The sequence below is a fragment of the Triturus cristatus genome, chromosome 7 (genome assembly GCF_964204655.1).
Source record: "Triturus cristatus chromosome 7, aTriCri1.1, whole genome shotgun sequence".
NCBI classification, from domain to species: domain Eukaryota; kingdom Metazoa; phylum Chordata; class Amphibia; order Caudata; family Salamandridae; genus Triturus; species Triturus cristatus.
This window is the reverse complement of record NC_140590.1, coordinates 1,210,898,151-1,210,917,440: the sequence shown is the minus strand read 5'-3', so window position 1 is coordinate 1,210,917,440 and position 19,290 is coordinate 1,210,898,151. Positions and strand designations below refer to the sequence as shown.

The following is a 19,290-nucleotide window of genomic DNA, read 5'->3' as shown; positions in this document are numbered from 1 at the left end:
GTTACATTTATAGATCAATATATAAACAGCAAAGGAGGTGTTACAGTTGATAAATTGTCTAATTTTACTTTTATATTTGGAATTATAAACCAATTATGTGGTTTTATTGATACACAGTTTGCATATTTTGCAACTATTACAAACTTAACCCATAAGTGTTTGTAGTAAAATATCTTTCTAAGCTCCACAGATTATATTTCTAATTGTAGTACTCTGTGGTATGTGATCTTCGTTCATCTCATTTTTAGGAGTCCAGGAGTTTCCTTAAGTAGTGAGTAACGTTTGTTGATTATTTTATAAATGTCACCACGTAATATATTGTATTAAGTTATAAAGGCTAAAGGAGGATCATCTTTTTTAATTCACTTAGATATTATTAGAGTTTTACTTCTATCTAATATTTTAGCTCAAGTCTATCTAATCTTTTAGCTCAAGTCTCCACCTTGTCTAGAATACTAATTTCATATCCACTTCCCAGAAAACATTTGCTCAAAGTGATCACATTAGAGCCAAACACCATTTCTCCTAATGGTATACTTGTAATTACTAAGGCAGGATTTGCACTATTAGCATGTAAGAGGCTATTACTAGCTGTAGTTTCCCTATTCATCTTACTGTAAATCATGTAGGTAATTATATAAAACTGACAGATCCAAAAATTGGACCCTCATATTTTATCGTTAAGGAGACATTGAATGGATTGCATTGAGATATTCATGGGATGCAGTAATCTGCTCTAGTGTGATGGTCAATATTAGAATATCATCTATTTACTTGCCACAGAAGTGAATGTATTTAGTCCATTGGTTTGCATCCCTAGCCCAGTCGTACCCCTCTCATGCCACCACATAAAGATGCTTAGGGGACAAGCCTGGAGCCCATGATAATGCCTTGTAATTGGTGGCACCAGTCTTTTTTGTATAAGAAAAACGTATACAGCAGAATGATTTTAACTATTTCCAATAGCATTTCTGAGTGTTCTAAGTAGTGCACTTTGCGACTTGATAAACACTTTTCTGTCCATGAGGCACTACAACTTCTTCCCTTCCTGGCAATTATCTTCCTACCTTCTAGGTCCAAGACTCTTGCTCTTACTGCTCCCACCCGTAAGTGGGTTCAGGCAGTATCATGGTCAGTTACTGGTAGTTTAAATGTTCTCATTGTTTTAAGTTTACAGTTCAACAGTTTATCAATCCTTTAGTATTAAACAGCAGTCTCTAGTGGACACAGCAGATCAGCATGTACGCCTTCTTGTCTCTCATACCCTAGCACAGGTTAAGCCCTGCAGTTTACCTGCAAGGTGCTTTTGAAAGTGCCGGGCATCCGGCAAATCTGGTCTCACCCTACAACCTTTGCAGTTTGGACTATTGATTGCATGGCCACAGAAGTAGCCTTCCGGGATGACTGTGGAAGACAAATTAGGGGAGGTGGGTTTTTGTGTCAGTGCCTGGCGCTTTTAGTTGGCTGCCGGTATGTGCTTCACAGAGGCAATTGCTGCCTCCATGCTGAATCTTCTTGCAGTGATAGCCATGGTAGCCCTTGGGGTGAACGCGCTCTACGCTTGGCTGTGATGTGGTTCTTTCATCCTCATCGGTGACGGCAGCACAAGGTGATTAAACCTGCTGATGGGAGCACCTTTTCACAGCACAGATCTCATTGTGTACTCTTTTTGGTTGTCCGCTTTCTGTTTGGTTCCCTTCATTGGTAATGCATGGGCCGTTCTTCCTGGAAGTCTTTCCTCCTGCAGGGCCAAGCACACTCATTCCTTCTCTCAGCAGGCAAGCTGGCTACTAGGCACCATAGGCTGGCTATAGGTCTTCCAACAGAAAGTGTTGACTTCCGGTGATGTCGGTCCCCTGAGAAACTGGCTGTCAGACAGACACCAGCCCTAGTCACAGCTGCTCTTTTATTACTATGTGGCGTATTGCCTTCTGTGGTCATGAAGAATTTGGCACTGGAATAAAGTGAGTGGTTTGAATCCCACTGCTGAACACATTTTCCAGACAAGGGTATGTAATTCACTGTCAGAAGCTTCAGAACTGGTTTTGTATGATTCTCTTTCAAGTTTCTTTCTCATGTGGCTCTTCAGACACAGCTGTTGTGTAAAGAGATCCTTCTTGTACCATAAGTATTGGCCAATCATACTTGGTGCCCACAAATACTAAACATAAGGAGATTATGTTTGATAAAGATGTTTTGTTCTCTGCTGGATCACAGCTATAGTTTAGGGTATGCTGGCTTCAACTACATACACTCAAACATATTTCTAAATGTCTGTTCAACCCTCATTGTACAACTGCCAAATTATTCTTAATTGGGTCTAGAAAAGACTATGCAACTGGGTTTACGGTACCAGAGCCAGCCTCGTTTTCACTATACTAAGAAAAGAAATAAAGTTCAGTCTACAGATGCACGCATTCCGTTGAATCACCTAAGGTATGCAAGAGCCACCAGTACTCTACCAAACTATATTGGCCCCAATCAGAGCTTCCAGTTCAAAGCTTTGTGCTGGTTGATTGTATGATTTATGTACTTGGGCCTTTCGCAAAATCAAGTTTCAGAGCAATCAGCCTGCTCATTGCAATCTTTGGATCTGTTTTTGAACATAACTCACAAGATTGAGAGTGTTTTTCAAAGATGGGCATTCATTGTCATTTCTGGAGGGCAAAACATTATATCGCACTACCTCTCTTCCTCAGAACTATCACACCTGATGTCACCGTTCAAGAGACTCGGACTTCAAACTTTTTCTCAGGCTCTATTACCTTTCAAACAATTGGCAGTTGGGTTTGTAACTTTAGCACAAGGATGAGGCACAGAGGTTTATCTACAAAGGTTTAAAAACTACTTGAGACTCAATCACCAATTCTTGGAATAATGCAAAAGATATGGATATGTTGTTTAAAGATTTCATTCCACAAAACTAGACCAATGGCAAAGTAACGTTTTTGTGTGATAAAGACAGCAAGGCAGACTTGAAAAGGTTGTTTGAGCTCTTCTGTATGTGTCATTGTCTTATATCATTTATATACCTTTGTCCTGTTAAACATTGGCATTTAATCCCACATTTTCAAGTATCACTTCTCTCCCTACTAGACGGTGTCAAGAACAAGTCCTTGTATTTGCTACATAAGGGCAAAGCTCTGAATGTGACACCAGAGTACAGCCAGGAGGCAGAAGAAGCCCTGGCCAAGGCAGTGAAGCTCAACCCAACATTAGTTGATGCCTGGAACCAACTTGGTGAGGTATACTGGAAAAAAGGTGACATCACCACTGCACGAACCTGCTTCTTGGGTGCACTCAACCATGTGAGTATTAGAAATGTGCTGTCTCATATCCATCCAGCAGCCCGTTTTTGTATAAAATCTTTTTGTTGGTTTTCGAGAATATAACTGTTGTTACATCAGGGAGCATACATAGGCCATAGCAAGTGTAATTACATTTGTAGAGTAACACACAGAGTCTGGCCATATTGGTTCCCTTGATGGGGGGGAGGGGGTGGGGGGGGGGGGAGAAGGGGAAGAACTGGAATGGGAGGGGATAAAGGCAAAAAAAAAAGAAGTGGGGGGGGGGGCAGGAACCAACGTTCCCCTAATTCCGTTTAACGGGGATAAGAGCGGCTATAATAACCCTTAAAAGAAATGTGCACATTTCAGAGGTTGGTAAAGCTGCTTTGTACAGTTCCATACCAGACATTATTGTTTGGATTCATACTCAAGAGTGGATGCACAACTGCTGCAGAATGTATTGGGGTAAGCTTGCTATTATGTTCAGTGCATTTTGACTACTGATGAGGATTTTCCTGGAAGAGAAGGCAATGTTGCTTATTTGTAATCCTAGTTCTCTTTCAGGGGAATCCTCATCAAAATTATAAGCAATCGTCCCGAGACAAGATATTAAAACAATGATTCTTATCCTCACACCTGATCTTGTAACTTAAAAATGAACTGAGCTGATTGTCATCTTTAGGGCATGAAGGAAACTGTAAAAAGGGTGCCAGTTTTCTGACTTTGCTTGTGCAGCCTGCCTACTGCTTCCATTGCCCAGCATTCCGTCTTATTTTCCTTTTTTGGAAAAAAAGGTTTGGGAGTGATATTTCCTAGTCACTTCAAACATAATGATGATATTCCTACAATTATAGATATTATTTAAAAGAAAATATAAATGAAATTGGGCCATTTCTAGCCTTCCTTAGGGTTTGAAGACAAGTTTTTTCTATATATTTGCACTTGTTTTCCTACAAAAAAGTCTTGCCCCTGCAATGCACTGCTTATGACCTCACATATTTCATCACTCATGACATGGTCAGTGACATCACTGATGATATCTCAAATGACCTCAGTGATAACATTATCCATAGAACCACTCACACATCCTTTCACATACCCACAAAACCACACATACACCCACTCAAACACCCATCCAATAAGTTACACACCCACTCACTCATTCATTCATGGAGCCACTCACCTATTAACTCACCTACACAGTCACTCACACAGCTACTCACATACCCACTTATTCAGCCATACAGCCACTCACACCCCCGCTCACTCATTCATACAGCCTCTCAACAGAGCCACTCACTCACCCATACAACCACTCACACACCCCCTTATTCGCCTATGCACCCACTCACACAGCCACTCACTCACTCATACAGCCTCTGAACACAGACACTCACTCACCCATACAACTCCTTCACGCTTACAGCCCATTACACACCCAGGCACTCTCTCATGCAGCCACTCATACAGCCACTGTCACCCATACGCTACCCATACATCCACTCAGCCACTCACTCACCCATACAACCACTGACACACCCACAAAACCACTGACACACCCACAAAACCACTGACACCCACACACTCACCAATAGTCACTCACCTACACTGGTACTCATACACCCATACACTCACTCACACACCCATACAGCCACTCAGACACCCACTCACACACAGATACACACAGTCACACAGCTACTCATATTATATATGTTCAAAATAGTATCACTCAGTAGTACACAAAGTTATGTTGAGAATAGTATCACTCAGTAGTACACAAAGTATACTAATTTAACTTTTGTAGTACTTTAATATATATGTTTGACACTCATAAACCTTCATAAAACACTCACAATCACTGGTTAGGTTAAGTTTAGTTTATTTGCATTGTTATCAAAAACTGTTGCAATACAATAAAACAATAGGCAAGTTCATTAATACATATAATATTAATAATAAAGACATTTACACATTCATATTTCCTAAAAACTATGGCGTCAGCGAAGTAGCTCATCGTACACAAACTGTTTTTGCTTTAGCGCATGTTGGAAGGAGCAGTGATCTCCGTTCCAGCCCGCTTCTTCCCATCGCATCTGATGCCAGGCTGAAACAAAGTGCTCCTTAGTGCAAACAGTGCTTAAGTGCTTATTAAAGTGCTGGTTACATATTTCAACCCAGCATAATTTGTTTATTGTAGGTGGCGTTTATCAGGACTAATGTGATAATTGTAAGCTGCCCCCTTCCAAAGTCCAGTCTCCATAGTGAATAAAAATGAAGTTGTTCCAGAGAGACTGTCCTTGGTCAGGTTCCCGTCCTTTCTACTGGCATTTTTTCCACCAGTCTCAGGAACTTCCCTTGACAGCAATTCAGCTGTGGGTCACCAGATGCAAAACAGGCCAGCACTGCTTGTCTCCGAGTGCGTATCCCTCGTTGATTAAAGTGGTGTTTTAGTAATTGTTTGCGTTCTTCCAGCAGGTCTTTGCATGTACATAGAAGGTGCAGCAGGTCTTCTGGTGCTGAGCCTCATAGGCAGCAGGTAGAACCCACTTTTTCCTTTAGCCAATGTGGGAGATGCTGTATGCAGAGTAGCAAGCCAAGTCTGTGCTTCAGGAACTTAATTTGGTGGCTTTGGTGTACCCCAGGTCGAAATAGTTCTGAGCAACTGGGACTGTGTAGGTGTTCAGGTTCATCCATCCGTGAGCCCTTTTTGAAAGAGAAGCCTTATTCTCGATCCACGAAAGGTACATGACCGTTTTCCAAATCAGTTTTTAAATATGATATTATTTGTAGGAGTGTCCCAGAGCTGGTTTACCCTGTATTGGTCAGGCTGCTTTTAAGATATTTTGAAGTGGATGAGGCGGCTTGTAGTTGTAACTCTTTCCAAAGGTATTGATTGAGAGTTCCTGGTGCGGATTTCCGGACTTTGTCCCAGGTGATAATGTACGTCACCTGTCTTGCCAAGGACTGTTTCTGTATGCCAAAATCTACCTTGGTTTGTGCTGGCAAGGTATATTTGGGCAAGCCAAGGATGACCCAACAACACTGTTGTAACTGTGTTGTCAAGTACCTTTGCATCCCTTCCCCTCTGTGCTTCACTGCCATTGGCAATTGTTGGTAAGAGCTTGTTGTGTACCACTTGTGCCAGAGACAGTATCGACGGGCCGCTTAGTTTGCAATTGAGGTCTTTTAATGAGACTTCTAGGGCGAGGCCTTTGCATCTAATGCTGTTTTTCTGGACAGTGAAATGGCCACCTTGGTCTATAACCACCCCTAGATATTTATATTCTGATGTAGCTTCAATGTGTGTGCTGCCCCAGACCAAAACAGAGGGCTTCTTTCGGTTTTTGCTGATTGTCATGGTCCTTGTTTTCTCAAGGTTGATGGTTAGGCCGATGACTTTGGAATAGGCCTGTGCGGTGTTCTGAAGGTGTTGTAGGCCCACTTGTGTGTGGCTGATCAGGACTATGTCGTCCGCCTAGAGGCATGGTAGTGTTAAGCCTCCTAGTCTTGCGGCGTGTGAATTGCAGATGTTTAGTGCCTGGACGAGGTCTGATAAAAACAAGGTGAAAAGGGTGGGGGCTAAGACACATCTCTGTTTGAGCCCTTTTTCAGTTGGTATGCACCTTGACAGGAGTGATCTATCACCCAACTTTATCTGAACCCATGTGTCAATGTGCAAATTGATTATTAGGTTCAGCAGCGGCTGTGGAATACCCAGTTCCTCAGTTTGGCCCACAAGCTGTTGCGATTTACGTGATCGAAGGCGGTAGTCAATAAAGCATAGGTGTAAAGGCATTTTTGTTGATACCGCCTTGTCTATTAACATTGCCATAGCTAGGATGTTTGTTGATGATCCGACGGATTTTGCAAAGACAGTCTGGTGTGTTGGTATAACTGATTTCTCTGTGGCCCAAGCCTGGCACTCTTCTAGTAGTGTTCCTGTGAAAAACGTTGCCTCGTTGTCCAGGAGTGCCACTAGCCAATAGTTTTTTGGCAAGGACTTGTCACCTGACTTGAAGATATGGGAGATTATTGATCCTCTCCAGGAGCGTGGGAGTGTTTTCAGTAGCCTTATTTCAGTGAAAAGAGGTTTGAGCGCATTGGCCCAGAGGTTTGCATCTTCTTTGTAAAGAACCAGTGGAATTCCTTTAGGACCAGGGGGCCCCCTCTCTCCTTCCCTTCCCTATTTGCCACTTCATTGTACTGATTTTGCTATGTAACGTTACGTCCATTGGTAGGTGTCCCTCTGGCATTTCAGGGTCTATGGAGTTACGTGCCACCCGGACAGTGTCAGTTGATGCACATCCTGAATTGATTTTGATAATTGGTTCCATAGCCACGGATTCGTGTCTTGATGGAAATTAGTCCTGAGGTGATTCGCCCAAACTTCTTATGAGATATTGGAAGAGATTCCCTCATGTGAAGGACGAATGAAGCAGTTTATTGTTCCCCAGAATCTTGAGCTGTCACCCTGTTTGGTGTCGGCATGTAACTTCGCCCAGAGCTCATCCTCTGCGGATCTGTTAGCTTCCCATTTTTGTCATTTCAGCAGCACCTTTTGCTTTTGTAGCAGTTCTAGTTGCGTTTTGTCTATTAGGTTATATCGGAGGTGTCTCAATGTGTGATAAATTGAGTTTTTAGTAAACTTAATTTTTGTTTGGTCAGTTTTTGATATGTGCTTCATACTGCTGTGTCTCTGTTGGATCATTGGTCTGATCAAAGTGGCGTAGGCTGCCATTGTTGTAGTAAAATTCTTCCATTTCCCAATTTCGCTTGATCCAACCCGTGACTCAAATTGGCTGTGTGAGTGGGTGCGTTAGTGTCTGAGTGGGTCTGTGACTGGGTGCATGAGTGTCTGAGTGGGTCTGTGTGAGGGAGTGCATGATTCTCTGAGAGGGTCTGTGAGTGGGTGCATGAGTCTCTCTGTGGGTCTGTGAGAATGGAATGAAGCTTAATGATGGATTGGCATTGAGCACCACAAGTCGAGGGAAGTGTACAAAGGCAACAGTTTACTTTGTTGACACCACATGTGAAGCCTCCTCTGACCTCACTGTGCAACAACTGACAGATTTATAAGCAGGACTGTAAGGCCCATTCTCCGCCTAAGGAACTCTCCTGAGTTTTTTTAAAGGCTTGTTTGTGTGTATGTGTTTTTTTTTATTCTTTTACACTTGTAATGCTTTTTATTAAAGAGTTGCTTTGTATGGGAGCAGGCTGAAATGTAATTCTTCTTCTACTGCTGTGGGCTGTTTGGTTCTCTCCTTACCCCAAAAAATGCTCTGGTATTCCAATGTAAAACTTAGCCCAGTCGGTTAAAATATTTAAAAAACTAACAAAATAGATGGACAAGCCCCTACGCGCAGACTCTGTGCAGGCGTCCCGTATTTAGTTTTCATACTTTCTGTTAAAAACAAAAGGCATAATTTAATAAATGTAGAAGAGATAGTTGCAGCTGGGAAACGGTGTAATTCCCTACAAGAAAACACCTTAAGTTATCATTTGAGCCACAGAACGGCTGTGAAAAGTCTTATCACAGTAGTGTCTTCCATAAGGGCTGAAGGCTTCAAAGCTTCTCTGAAACAATGAAATTGCAAATAATATGTGAACGAAAAGCTGAATCTTCAGCCGAAGTGAAATAAATGGATACGGGTATTTTTAGTAAATAGTTGCCCAAAGCTTTGTACGTAGTGACGTGTACGTACAGACAGTAGCAATATTGTACTAAACGGCAAATAGAAACACTCTTTTAAGGTGGAGATCATTGTCGTGGAACAACCGCAAATTTAGTAAATTTAGAGCAGACGTTCAGTGCCAAGAAGCGCTGGCCTTAACCCCAAGGACGGACTGTGCTGAGGCTGTGGGCAGTGTGAAACTTGCAGTGGCAGCTTTATCGATCACTTATTGGTTCTTTAAAAGCGTAAGACGTCCCTGTCACCCCCAGTTCACGCGGGACCTGCAAACACGAGGGTGAGGCGCGGCACGCTGATGGATAGCTGCCTCACAATTAAAGAGGTACTGAGACGCAGGGCAGATGTGTTTTCATTGCACTGTAAGATAAATGTAGTGTTAAACGTCTGACAAATTTCCAGAAGCAATCAGCAAAAGTTTACAAGTGCATAAAATCTCAATGACCATTTTAACAATAAAGCCCCAGGGAGGTGCTGGTCCCTGGGGCTAAAAAGAGCTGTAGGAGGGGAGGGGAGAGGCACTATGAGCCCCTCTCCTTTTCTTTTTGAATGCCCACATACCCCATGAACCAGGCCCACCCAGGGTTATAGTGTAAACAAGTGTGGGAGACCGTGCTTGTATTTTGGGTAAATTTGCTGCAGATTCGCAACTCTGTCACAATTTTGTGAAAAAAAGTTCTTAAAAATGCGTTTTTGCCCAGGTGGGGCCCCAGTGGGACGCCAGGACCAGGGTTAGGGGGTCAGGGTACTTCTACCTTGCCCCCTTTTCTTTTCTTTTTTAAAAACGTTTTCTGCGGGGACTCGGCTGAAGCCAAGTCCCAAGATGACCAACCAGGAAGTATTTACAGCTATCAGATATCAGCACGGATCCCCAGAGGATTCGTGTCCCTGGATTTGCAAATTTGGATTTCAGTTAATATCTAAAAACTACTGAACGGATTTACACCAAATAACAAAAGGGTGCTTAATGAACCAAGACCTACCTTTCTGCCAAATGTGGTGTCATTTCGTTCAGCGGTTCGAGCTATAGTCGTGTCTAAAATCCCTATGGAAATTAACATGGGAAACGCACTTTTTTTTTTTTTTTTACCAACTCATGCCCCCCATACCCAATTTTTTATCAGCCCCGTGTGATGGGTTGCCCAGGAACTTTCCCTGGTTCCCATGGTTCTAACTAACAAATAAATGGAAATTTTTATTTTTGCACAGTGCTCTGGGTTAAGACACATATGCGGGACAATTCTGTGTTTATTACTTTGATGAGAATTCCCATAGAAGGCAACTAGGATTACAGGCAAGAAACATTTCCTTCTTTTTCAGCAGTGGTTTTTGGCTTACCTTTCTTTGTGTTGTTTCTTTTTTTGGGCCTTCAATCCTCCTATACAGAGGGGAACTTTTCCATGTAGCACAGAGCCTTGTGATGTCATCTAAAATTGTTATTTACTGGGAATTACAATGTTGACAGTTGGTTGGCCTTGCAGTGTGTTGGCGTTGTTACTTCGCTGTAGTTTAAGATTCTCTAATATTCTCTAATATTGGAGTATCTTTCACAGATTCACATGCTTGAATATTCCCGTCTCGAGGTGTGAGTCCCACGGGATATTCTAAAGCAGTAGCAGTTATTAACATAGCTTTCAGTGGCAGAAGACATTGAATTTAATAGCTTATCCACTTCATTTAAAAAAGAACCAAACTCCAGCCAATCAGGTAACAGCACTTTCTAGATCACTCCCATCAGAGGCATCTTCCTTCTGAATTTCACAGCATGTCGTGTGAGAGGGATTCTCCCTGAGCTCAGTTCTTATCGATTTGGTTATACCATATTACTTTAGCTGTGTTCCAGTATGTAAGAACTCGTGACAAAAGTACTCTTTAGACTTCGTGGGACCTGCAAAAAGGATAGGCTGCACTCGAAAGATCCTCATAGAGAGTGTATCTACTGCCTTTATCCCACCCACAAGGTGAAAGACTGTAAAATATCCAGGACCTTTTCTACTAAAATCCTCAAAGATCTTGAGGGAATATTTTTGATTTGGCCTCCGAAACTCAAAGTCAAAACTGCTGTCATTTCTGAGAAGGAAGATAGTGAGGGTTCTGTTGCTTCACAAAAATCCAAAAAGAGAGAGAGGTCACACCATGGGTCACCTAAGAGGCACAGAAAAGATAAAAAAAGACACACTATGTGTCTTCAAAAGGCTCCTCTCCTGAGGAAAAGAAAGGGCTTCTGCAGACTCTAAATCTGCACCTACTACTCAATCTGTAGCCCTTCCATTAAAGCCTGATAGCTCCTCTTCTGAACAAGTCATGGGAAAGCACAAAATGACTGGATAAACATCATCATCGACGGCAACACCACTGACATCGTCATCCACGGTAGGAAAAACTAAGATATTGACGACGGCTGCCTTAGCGTCTAACATTGCCCCGTTGACTACCACCATGTCGACGAAGACCACATTGTTGACAACCATCACCACCTTGTTGACGGCGACCGGCTTGTCAACCACAATAGTTACATTCATGGGAACTGTACTGACTCCGTCGACGACTACTGCGCCACCAGCGACGAAGACGTCGTAGAAGAGACCGTCGCGGACGCAACTGGCAGGAAAGTTTTGTGGTCGTCGAAAGCAAAGCCTAAGAAACCACCCATGCTTATTCTGACCACACCGTCGACGACTCTGTCGACCAGACAATTATCAACACCAGATAGTGATCGTCCAGAGTTTACATCACCTAGCAAGGTGTCACCATTACCTCCAAGACATTTACGGGGTGTTGTCCTGAGGTGGTCACGAAATTTGGAACCCTGCAAATAGTTACCTGCTCTTCCTGCTTGTCCCGTGGTTGCTGCTGGCTCTCATTTCTCCCGCCGCCGCTTTGCTGACTACGCGGCCGCCGAGAGGAGAAAAATTTCAGCCCCCAGAATCCCCAGCCCCAGAGTGTGGACCAGGTGACGCTAATCACGCGCCCGGAGGCGCCATAAAAACAAGCACACCTCCGGGGGAGCGGGTGTTGTCCTGAGGTGGTCACGAAATTTGGAACCCTGCAGATAGTTACCTGCTCTTCCTGCTTGTCCCGTGGTTGCTGCTGGCTCTCATTTCTCCCGCCGCCGCTTTGCTGACTACGCGGCCGCCGAGAGGAGAAAAACTTGAGTGTGGACCAGGTGACGCTAATCACGCGCCCGGAGGCGCCATAGAAACAAGCACACCTCCCGCGTCGCGGGACGCGCGCGGGCGGACGCCGGGCTAAGCCCGGGCAAAGGGCGGGCCCTCTGTGGCCCTCAGTGGCCGAGGTCGGCCGGGCAGGGCCCTGTTATTTCCATATTGCTGTTCACCGCATTTACATTCTCCACAGCTATTGAAGGCGATAAAACGGTGAGGGTGATACAACCATACAACTATTGACTGGTCGCATATATAAACTATACATTGACTGTTGATTCTTATTATATCATTGGTTAATTTATTTGTGTATTAGTTTTTGTTTTTATTCTTTTATTTGATATAAAATGACAGCAAAAAAACTACGCTCTGGAAGAGTCTTAGGGGGGAGGTCATGTATCAAAACTAGATCCAACCCCCTGAGGAATAATTTTGAACATAGTCTACAATTGAAGGGACAGATGCAGTTGTTTAAATTATGGGAAAAACCAGAGAATAAATATATGGAAGTTCCAGTCACTACTGACAATGAGATAATAACTACGACGGAACCGCAGTTAGATGCAGCCTTCGACACTAACTCTAGGTTAGCTACGGAAAAAGTTTCTCCCACCTTACTCCTGACTAAAGATGTAGACATCCCAGCATGTCTTCCTAAAGGAGATAATTCAGTCCTTCTGAAGGCAGATTCGAAAGGTTTTAAGTATAATACTCCTAAGGTTACAGAAGATAAGGTGGAGGATATAAAAGAAATCTCTATTCCGTCTAGTATTGATCTAGAATTGTGTGGTCGCTATATAGGTGAGAGGGTTTTGAAACAGCCTGATCCTTGTATTTCCTTAAACGGAGCAACGCCTTCAGGATTACGGTTATATAGTAGCACCCCCTCTATGACATCTAATGACATTTTTTCACTGCATAGTGATTTGAAATCTCCTCAACTTAACCTATCAGGTATTTGCTCTCTTACTGCACCCGAATATATAAAAAATGAAAAACCAATTTCTGATTCCCTGATAGCACTTGAGCATCTACTGACCTCCATATTAGGTTTACTGAATACATTTGTTGGGAGCACTGACTGTATTATGGATTCAGTTACTGAAATATTGAAAGTATTAACTGCCAAAAATGCTGTGAACAGGTCTATTTTTCCTATCGAACCTGTTGTCCAGAATGTTATTGATAGTAACATTGCATTAAGAAAAAATGTATCTGCGGGGCTGTTATTAAAAGTAAATATTCATGAGCCCTCAACTTCTTCTCTACCAATCTCTTCATCTTTGAGGAAAGAATCGGAACCGATTTTGAAGGAAGAACAATCGGCAGTGGTTAACCCAACCGCTGGAAGCGAACTTTTTCCTATTTTTATCCAGGATAAAAAAGAACCTGAAGGTATTGTGGTGACTTCTGGGACAGTAATAGAAAAAAGCCGAAAGATTAAAGGGAAAAATAGGAAACCTGTTCGCAAATATAAGAAGAAAAGACAGAGGAAAATTATTTTTCAAAAGCATGTAAATACAGAAGTACTTGATGTTATAGAAACTCCAGATAGTTTATTACTGGAGACTTCATCTATAGAGGTTGCTGGTGGTCTCACCAACCCTTTAGTTGAAGGCCCCCCTGGTGTCAGCACTTTGGATGGAGGACCCCTTTGTTCCGAGGTTGGTGGGATAGAACCTCTTGTATTAAGGGATGAAGTTACAAGTAATATGCCTATTGAAAAAATAGTACTTAATCCATCGGCATCTACTTTTTGGCCTTTAGCGCATGTGACCACAAATTCATCTACTGTACCACTAAAAACTTCTAATCCATGTGTGGATACTTTGTCACTGGATTTTCTCCCCTTATTCGACTTAGACCTTAATATAAACAGATCATGGTTGCTGAATTCCTTCAAGGACATTGAATGTTTAAAACTTATTTTGTCAAGTGACATTGATTTGGTTTCAATAATGGGGTTTGAAAATGGTCCGCGCGTAAGGGTAAAATTCTGTTAAAAAATAATTGTGAATCTTGTCCTCCAACAAGCGGAATCATTTCAACGTAGAGGGATTGATGTGCTACCCTTTCTTAATAATGGAATTCATACGTTCTTTAGAAAAGGAGTTTCTGAGCTGGGATTTGGGCAAGAAGACCCAACCATCCATAATACAGATCTAAAGATACGGGTTTCTAGAGGAAAGCGTATGGTCTCTCAGGTACCTTCTCCCCCTGAAAATCTACTTACTTCCATGACAGAAGATAATCAACACTGGAATTGGCTCCCAGGAGTTTTATCCAGTAACACATCGAATAACTTAAGACCGCTTTTACATCTTTAACAGACAATTAAAAATTATATCCTGGAATGCTGCAGGATTACATAATTGTCCTCAGAAGTTTGATTATCTATTCTCTCTGAATGCAGATGTGCTATGTATTCAGGAAACATGGTGCAAAGATTCTCTTTATGGGGGGAAAAATTATTTTGGATTTGAGGCCGCTGCCACACCCTCAAAAAAAGGGCACGCGAAAGGAGGAATAGCCTGTTTTTTATCAAATTCATTACAATGGCAATTTTCCCATTATAAGGACACTAGTAATCTCTTTCAATCAATAACTATTAATAACCTAGCGTCCACAAGTAGACGGTCCTCTCTTGTAATCCTTAATGCATATATCCCACCTGAAGAGATCTTTAATACCGTTCTGAAGCGAATGTTTTCTTATGTAAAACAATTACTAGAGCTCGATCACCCCCCATATATTTTACTTATGGGTGACCTAAATAGTAAAGTGTCCACTTCGAGTATAGACATGTTTAGAAGTAAATTTAAGGAAGAAGCATACAATATACCCCAAGCAATCTTTCCTAGTAAAATGAAAACTAACAAAAGAGGAAAGATATTACTTGAAGAACTCAGTTATGTAGAGGGGTTAATTGTAAATGGTAGGATGCCCTCTGACACTCCGGCTAAGTTTAAACATAATTCTTTTAGGGGTGAATCTATCTTGGACTATGTAATTACGGATTATGATTCATTTTCTTATGTTCAGGACATGGTGATCTCTCAATCTTGTTTGAGCGATCATAATGTGATTAATATAATAGTTTCAATACAAACCCCAGATACTGAATCATGGTCTATAATTAATAGAGGTGTTTCTATTCATTGCAAGTCTGGAAGGTGTTTCTGGGACCCTTCCACTATGAAAGATGTACAAAATATTCTTGCCCAAACCTTACTTGAACTAGATGATTAGCAGGGTAGGGAATTTTTATATTTTGAAATTCTTAAGGAAAACCTTACCACGAGAGCTAGGAAATTAAGTAAACCTAAGAAGCCATATCTCCCTCCTAGTTTATTACTACCCCTAAATAAGGAAATAAATAAACTCGTAAGGCAACAGTACATTAGCAGTACTAAGGAAAAGGAGTATAAGATAGCCTTATTAAGAAGAAGGAGAGCTAGACTTAGAATAAAATTAAAAAGAGAAAAAGAAGATTCTCTCTGGATCAGGTTAAGAGAGGCATCGGCCTTTAATAAATCTAGAGAATTCTGGACCCTAATAGGGAAAGGATGTGGGGTAAGAACTTCCCCTATCCCTATCTCTATTGCTGAAAATGTCTGGATATCTTTTATATCTAGTTTGTATGCCTCTAATAATGTAGAGGGGGACAGCTGGGATCCAGCCCTAAATAGTCAGCCTAATATAGAGCTTCCATCTGAGAAAACCATCGCTTCGGTGATAAAGAGTATGAGTGCATCCGGAGCTATGGGTCCGGATGAGCTGCCCATGTCTATAATAAAGCAAGACGTTACTTCCTGGAGTAGGATTCTCCTTCCAGTATTCCGTGCTTGCTTTTTATTGAGATCAGTCCCTAATTCTTGGAGGGGAAGTATATTAATCCCGATATTTAAAAAAGGAGAGAGGGATAGTCCTGGGAACTATCGTTTAATTGCTCTTTTGGACTCGATAGGGAAAATTTTTGCAAAATGTCTTTTGATTTTAATTTCTGAATGGATGGAATTGAATGACATCCTTCCTTTGGAACAAACTGGATTCCGTAAAGAGCATGGTACACTTGATAATTTAACAGCATTACAGGTGATTGTCGATAAATACGTACGTGTTCGCAGTGGTGGAATATATGCGGCATTCATTGATTTCTCCACAGCGTTTGATAAGGTCGACCGACCAACCCTGTGGAGAAAGCTCGCTATTCTAGGGATGCCGTTACACTTACTCGAACTTGTAAAAGCCCTTCACTCGAACACGTGGTGTAAGGTATTACAAGGTGGAGAAAGAGGTTTGTCTCAATCTATTTCTTCACCTAATGGGCTGAAACAAGGGTGCATATTGGCCCCTATATTGTTTTCTCTCTATACGGCAGACCTTCCATCTTCCATTTCAGTGAGCGGTGGGATAGCCCCGATAATTGGAGGATCACCTGTATCAATGTTAATGTATGCAGATGATATCCTCATATTAGATTTAACTCCGAAGGGCTTGTCTAACCGCTTATATGCATTAAATCAATTCGCAGAAGCAAATTTCATGAAGATTAATGCTTCGAAAAGTAAAATCATGTGTATTTTTGGAAAGAAAAAATGTAGGTCTGTAAATTATAGATGGGCCATAGGCGGACATAATTTAGAGGTGGTAAAAACCTACACCTTCTTGGGCAAAATAATCTCGGCAAACTTAAGTGAGAAATTCCATACAGACCATAACCCGCGTAAAGCATTAGCCCATGGTATGGGATTATGCTCCTTGTACAAGGCTACAGGGAAGAGACACCTTACACTATTTATGGATGTATTTAGGGCAAAGATCCCTGCAACCTTATTGTATGGGTTGGAATTAGTGGAGTTAAAACACTGGGGATTTTTACATAGAATGGAAGGAAAGATATTAAGAAGAATTACTTCCATTAATACAGCTTGTTCTGTATCCTCATGTAGATTGGAATTCGGACTCCGAAGTTGTTGGGTACAGGGGTTGATAGCCCTGGTAAGGTGGGTAGCTTGCTTAGCTAGAGGTAAAAAGGATTCCTTACGGGAAGCCATAAAAAATGAGCTTCTGGGCAATTTCAATGAGTTTTCCCTGTTAGTAAAAAACTTTAGAGAAGCAGTAACTCTGTTAGAGTTGGATGTAAGTACTCTGTTCTTACTTACTCCCTCTGAACTAAAGTCTAAATTAAAAAGTGCATCTTGGGAGCTCAGTTATAAATTGGATATGATTGCCCAACAAGGAAAATCGGAAAGGCAACTTCTTTTAAATACATATACATTAAAGCTGCCACAACAATACCTCACATGGAATATCCCCCACAGAGTCCGTAGGTTATGGTACCTTTTAAGACAAGATTTGCTTCCACTAAATCCACTTTTAGCTAAATGGTATGGTGTATCTCCTATATGTAATCTCTGTCATAATGCTGTACAGGATCGCAATCACGTTTTGTTTATCTGTCCTGCTTTACGCTCATTGCGTTACAAATGGTTGAAACCTATTTGTTTACAATTAGGAATTTTAAATGTAAATACCTTTTTTCATGCACTTTATTGTCCTCCAAATGAAATGTTCTGTTTCAAAGTTTTTAACTTTTTTAAAGGTTTCTTAAATATTTATTGAATGATATATAGAGAAATATTTGTCAATTGTCTGACCAGTGTATATGATGTATCTCCTTCTCATCTGTCTGTCTGTGATTTTATTGTAAGTATTGTTGTATAATTGTGTCTTTATTTTATGTGGCCCTCTTTGAGAGCCAAAACATAATAAACTTAAACTTGAAAACTTACTGGATGTTGAAGAATCAGATGAAGATGATATGGGGCCTTTTGGTGCAGCTCACAGTCCTGAGTTGTATGTAAAATATCAAGATAATGAAGATGAAGGGGATTATTGAGAACCCATTTATCAAGGGCAACAATATATAGAGCAGTACCACCACTTCGCTTCTCCTTCCACACCACAGGGTATGGCTCAAGTTCCTGCTACCAGTATTTACAAAGCTTGCTTCAGGACTACTACAAGCTCTTCTCAACACTAGCTGGAGTGCAACTGCCACCTACAGGTGCACCAACTCCTGCACCTAGATCACCAGACTCTATGCCGCCTCCGCCCACTCCGAGGATGACCCCAAAGGCGCACATTGCCATTCCTCCTGGAGATGACCCATCATCTACAGAGGATGATGATGGATATGGGGAGAAAGGTGAGATTCCAGACAACCAAACTATGACCAATGGATGGGATGATTAACTAGTACCACCACCGTCTCCCCCAGTACAACAACCGGTGGATTCTCTACCAGAGGACATTGGGTGGTTCCACACGCTCATGGAAAGGGTGGCCAAGCGTTGTCAGCTTTAATTACTGTCAAGCAGTCAAATTATTTTCTGTACGACTTTAAAGAACTGTCTAGAAAGTCTGTAAGGCTAATCCCTATTGTGGATTATTTTTGGGAAGGAGGAGTAAAAATAATGAAGACGCCAGCAATCATCACAGCAGTTCTTCCCAAGAATTGACACAAATTATAAAGCGCTATAAGGCTCACCTGCTTGTCTCATAGGACATCCGAAACTGGACTTGGTAATTACCCAGGCTGCACAACGACCATAACTAACCCTCGTCTTTAATCACAGCTGGATCTAAGTCTAACAGCAGACCTTAAGAAACTACGAACATAAAGTACAGTATTACCTGAAAGCATTTGTACAAATTTAAAAGCAGGTCGGACCTGACTAAAATTTGCCATTTTAGATCTCGCCAAGCATCGCACATGCGCTGCTCTACGAGACTTATTGTAAGGGGGCTTCAAAAAGCTCACCACACTCTCGTGCGTGTGTGGCCTATTGCTTGCGGTTACCCGCACAGCGCCATATGTTTTGAATTATCGTGCCCAGACAAGGGCGCGATAATTCAAAACATATGGCCTGGTGCTCGCTCTCGCGCGCACAGGCTTGTTCTTAAAGATAAACACACATGAGACCATCCAAACTCACCTAGGCTTCCTACCTGTAATGGCGCACCCACCAATATCCCGAGAAAAATTGCAACAAATAATACTAACAGGTCAAGCTCAAAGAATAAAATAGATTTCAGAAATGCAAAAAACAAAACAAACAAAAAAAAACACACACAACAAATAGACTG

The 19,290-nt window shown here is 41.8% G+C and overlaps 1 protein-coding gene across 2 annotated transcripts in view; it reads left to right on the top strand.

The window, feature by feature from the left end:
• TTC5 (tetratricopeptide repeat domain 5) overlaps positions 1-19,290 on the top strand; it is a 136,394-nt gene that overhangs the window by 45,278 nt on the left and 71,826 nt on the right. For both annotated transcript variants that reach the window (XM_085618592.1, XM_085618593.1), the window contains exon 3: positions 3,097-3,308. In XM_085618592.1, the coding sequence (XP_085474718.1) occupies positions 3,097-3,308 (212 nt within the window). The remainder of the gene's footprint in view (positions 1-3,096; positions 3,309-19,290) is intronic.